The 5,000-nt window shown below is 41.7% G+C and overlaps 1 protein-coding gene across 1 annotated transcript in view; it reads right to left on the minus strand.

Moving 5' to 3' along the window:
* The window catches only part of LOC143027541 (uncharacterized), a 9,958-nt gene extending 5,815 nt beyond the window's left edge, over window positions 1-4,143 (minus strand). The window contains exons 1-2 of the mRNA XM_076188834.1: window positions 3,114-4,143; window positions 1,625-1,703 (exon numbers count right to left, since the gene is read on the minus strand). Of these exons, the coding sequence (XP_076044949.1) occupies window positions 1,625-1,703; window positions 3,114-3,837 (803 nt within the window). The 5' untranslated portion in view covers window positions 3,838-4,143. The remainder of the gene's footprint in view (window positions 1-1,624; window positions 1,704-3,113) is intronic.
* Window positions 4,144-5,000: the final 857 nt, after the last annotated feature.

A 5,000-nucleotide genomic window follows, 5' to 3' on the forward strand; every position in this document is an offset into this window, starting at 1 on the left:
CTATCCACTTCCTCCGGTCTCTCTCCCTTAATAATCACTTCCAGCCTGCTGCCAGTTTCTCCCCTTGTACATCTCAACACCTTACATTTACCTACATTTATCTTCAACTTCCTTCTTTCACACACCCTCCCAAACTCCGTCACTAACCTCCTCAATCCCTCCTCTGATCCTGCTACAAGCGCAGTGTCATCAGCAAACAACAACTGGCTTATCTCCCACTTTTCTCCATTTTCTTTAACCATCATCAATCCCCGACCCACCACCCTTTCATTTATCTCTCGCACCACCCCATCCATGTATAAATTGAACAACCAGGGCGACAACACATCCCTGACGAAGTCCCACCTTTACCCCAAACCACTCTATTTCCAATCATAACACAAGCTGTACCACTCATAAAAACTCCTGGCTTCTCTTAATAGCCTTCCCCCATCCCACACACCCGCAAAACCTCCCCCACTGCCCCCCCCTCTACCCACACACAAGCCCTTTCCAGATCCATAAAAGCCCAAAACACATCCCCACCCCCACCCACAGCATTATAACATATCTGTCATACCACAGAAATTTGATCAAAACAACTCCCACCCGTCCCAAACCCACACTGTTCCTCACCAATCACTCCCACCGCCCTCCCCCCAATCCGCTCAATCAAGACCCTCCCACAAGCCCCCCCTTCCAACTACATTCAACAAGCTGATCCCTCCGAAACCACCAAACCCTTGTAAAGCGGAACTACACAGGCACTCCTCCAATCCCCCGGCACTCCACCCTCTCTCAAAAAATAATTAAACAACTTCACCAGCCAGTCCACCATAACTGCACCTCCCCACCTCAGACACTCCGTATGGCATCCATCCAACCCAGGCGCCCCACCTGCTTCCATTATCCCAACAGTCGCCCCCACCTCACCCTTTCCCATTTCTCCTCCACTTTCCCCACTCATGACTGTCATTTTCTTAGCGCTTCCCACTGCAACTATCTTTCCCTCCCCATCCTCCTTTACATTCAGGAACTCCCTAAAATACCCTGCCCACCTTCCTCTCACCGCCTTCTCTTCCATTATCAACTCTCCATCTACACCTTTTACCCTTTCTTCTCTACTTGATTCGCCTCCTCTCCCTCTTTTAATTTCTTTCCAAAACATTTATTATTATTATTATTATTATTATCATCAATATATCATTACTGTATTATTATCATTATAATTATTATTATTATTATCATTATCATTGTTATTATTATCATTATCATTGTTATTATTATCATCAATATATCATTACTGTATTATTATCATTATAATTATTATTATTATTATCATTATCATTGTTATTATTATCATTATCATTGTTATTATTATTGTCATTATTATCATAACTCTTATTTATCATTATTGAAATCGTCTTCACCTACCGTATGTTGGTGTTAGCTAAGGTAATTCGGTAACTGCGCTACAACCACTCGTTTTAAAGACAAAAATCTTTTTCCCTCTGTTTTTCCAAAAGAAAATATTCTTATCGTCATCAATAAACTAAGACTATTCTAAATATCTAGTGCTTTCATTACCCTTGAAGTTACCAAACAGATAATTGTGGTCTGATGACTTGTAATTTTTTTTGCTCACCTGGCTCGTCTAGCGATTTCCATGCAGAGGATGTTGAGCCAGACCGGGACGCTGGCTCGTGCATACATCAGCAGTATGGCTGCAAATACAAAAATAGTTACATTACAGTTTTCTCACCTATTTGTTCTTACAATAATATATATATATATATATATATATATATATATATATATATATATATATGTATTATATATATATATAATTTTCATTAGACTAAGATTACATCAATTTGTTACTGGTCATCTTTTCTATATTTCTTCCTTCAATTAATTCTTTTGTGACCGTTGTTCCAGGATATCTAAAACCTTCTACTTCCTGTATTGTGGACCAACAGAAAACATATATGTATATTACAATAAATATTGAAGAAAATATCAAAGATGAAATCGGAGCTGTTGTCGTTCCCTAGACTGTCTGGCCGAGCAGTCCCTGAGGAACGCCAGGGCTGTGAGTGAGTTTTCCTACAAATCCCTTACAAAGTGTATATTGTGTTGTTGGCGTGAGTGATTGTGTACAATGCAGTCTTACATAATGTACGGGGTGAAGTGCTGCATCCTGGACTTCGATACGGTTATCCAGCCTCTTCAGATAGCTTAGAAGGACTAGATAGTGAGTACACCGCAGTCTGGTCAGGTGGACTTCGTCCTTTCGGGGAAGGAGAGGATTCAGAGGAATAGATATCAGGGGGTCTGGCATGCAGCAGTGTGTTGTCTTTGAGGTTGTTGTTGTGAAATTGGAGTTTGAGGAATTTCATTAAGTAATATCTCGAAGGATCTAACGTTGGTTATATGTGTTGGATTCACTTCAAAACACCTTTTCTGTATCAGGTGGAACTCTCACTTTTACTCTCTTTGGTACCAGACCATTTCATTCATCTCCGTGATACCCCTTTGAAGGCGAAAAGCAAACAAATTGATAAATAAATAGATATATAATTGAATGAATAGCTAAGTAAGTAATTAGTAAACAGATAAATAAATAGACATATAAGCAGATAAATGAATGTATAAAACATTCGACAAGGGTGATAATTAGGTCAGATGATAATAAATCAGTTTGCTGCTTCGTGAGAGTGCAAATAACAGGTTTACCAACCGTGCACGCAGGGCAGCCAACACAAAGGGCGCAGAAAGAAACATAACACCGACATACGATATTCATTACTACCTAATGTATTCATTTCCACGCTTACCAATGTGATGTCTCTAGTTCCGTGAGGTTAGTACTTCATGTGTATCGTCATTTGTTTTCATAAGTTTCCAGAATGTAATAAATTTGAAAGAAAGAAATCATATAATACTCTTGGCACGACACAGTACTTAAAACGAGAGAAGAAGAGAGAAGAAAAGAGTGAAGAAGATAGGGGAGAAGAAGAGATAAGGGAAGAGAAGAGAAGAGAGGAAAGGAGAAGAGAAGAGAAGGGAAGAGAAGAGAAGAGGATAGATAAAAAGAGGAGAAAAGGGAAGAGAAGGGAAGAGAAAATACTCACAATTGACAACGCAGGCGGCGTAGGTCGGATAGGCCGAGAACTTGACCATTCGCCCAAAGGATTCGTGGATTCCCTTGAAGAAGATGGCGGCGCAGAAGAAGAGGAAGGTGACTCCAAGCCTCTTGTTCAGCTCCGGCTTGGTGATGTGGAAGGCGAAAATGACGGCCATGCAGACGATGCTGAGGATGTTGCCAACCACGCTCGTCCTCCTGATGGTGTTGATGACGTGAGACTCTCCAAGTCTCTCGTCACAGACCAAAGAGTTCAAGACGATTGAGCCATCTTGGTGGACGATCTCATCCATGCAGAAGGCTTCGTAGGAGACGGCGTAGCTCCCGAATTTGAGACGACCTTTCCCGTCTCGCTCCAGCACTGGGGTCTGGGTGAAGTTGGAAGTGCAGACAGGAAGCCCAGGCACCACCACCACATCGGGAGAACTTCCGGAGTCGGAAGCTTCCGAGGTCAGACATGTCCATGCGTCCGTGTGGAAGACTTGGCCTTCGGGGCAGCATTTTCGTAGACAGGGGCTTTTGCACTTACCCTTCGCCTCCTCGGGCGTCACGTACAAAACCTCTTGTTGACTTGCCAACGCGTCATCAGCATCGTCGTCACGTGTATTGAGACCCTGGCAGAACGTGAGTGTTGTTATTGTCAGGAAGAAGAAGAGGAAGACGAAGATGGAAGAGCATCTGTGAAAACCAGAGCCTCGGTCTGCCCCGACCATTATGACAACGTAAGAATCTGGTTCTGTTTTGATTCTTTCACCGCGAATCGATTCAAGTCACGATTTCACTAACGGCCTGGATGGGTCCTCAGCACGCACCGAGTTGATTTCATTCACTGTCTTCTGATGAACGCACACCTATGGCTACCACTTATGACGCGCTATTGGGCTCGAGGTTCAGCGGCGTTCCTGAAAGTGGATGAGGAAGTGGAGGAATGTTCCGAGCGGTTCCACCAGCCTTAGCAATGCGACTGCAACTACTACCTCCTTTCGTTGCAGGAGCGATGTAGCCTTGGTGGAGGAGGAGGAGGAAGAGGAGGAGGAGGAGGAGGAGGAGGAGGGGAGAGGAGGTCACTCGGGTCTCGGCGGCACGTGGAAATGCTACATAGACATTGACTCCGATATGGAACATCATTGTCGTCGTCTTCGGTGATTTTTTCCTTCGTCAGTAACATCAGACCAAAAGCTAAGGCGCGAAGGGCTGATGTTGAGAAAACAAGAAACTGAGCTGGTGCTGATTTTATGCTAATCGTCACAAATCATATAAGTTTGTATAGATTTTAGAAGTCGTCTGATAGATACCTGAGGTGCAGAGGGAAGAAAATGTTTACAGGGGAGGGGAGGAGGAGGTGGAGGAGGGGAGGGAGAGGAGGGGGGTGAGACAATGACAGGATTTTTTTTATAATTATATATATATATATATATATATATATATATATACACATATACATATACATATATATATCTCTATATATATATATATATACATACACACACACACACACACACACACACACACACACACACACACACACACACATAATATATATATATATATATATATTTGTATACATATGTATATATTTATATATATATATATATATAAATATATATACATATATATATATGTATCTATATATACATACATATATATATATACATATATATACATATATATATAGTACATATACATATATATATATATATATATATATATATATATATATATATATATATATAAGGAAAATCATGTATCCCTTTTGTTGGTCTCGGAGATACTAGCGTGTTTTTTTTTTTTCTTCATTTTTTCCCGGTTTCATCTCATGTGGTGCGCGGGGGGAGGGGGAGGATCGCGGGAAGTCCATCGCCGCGCCGCTGCCACC

Source organism: Oratosquilla oratoria, chromosome 8, assembly GCF_046742065.1.
Source record: "Oratosquilla oratoria isolate Oo_2021 chromosome 8, ASM4674206v1, whole genome shotgun sequence".
NCBI lineage: Eukaryota > Metazoa > Arthropoda > Malacostraca > Stomatopoda > Squillidae > Oratosquilla > Oratosquilla oratoria.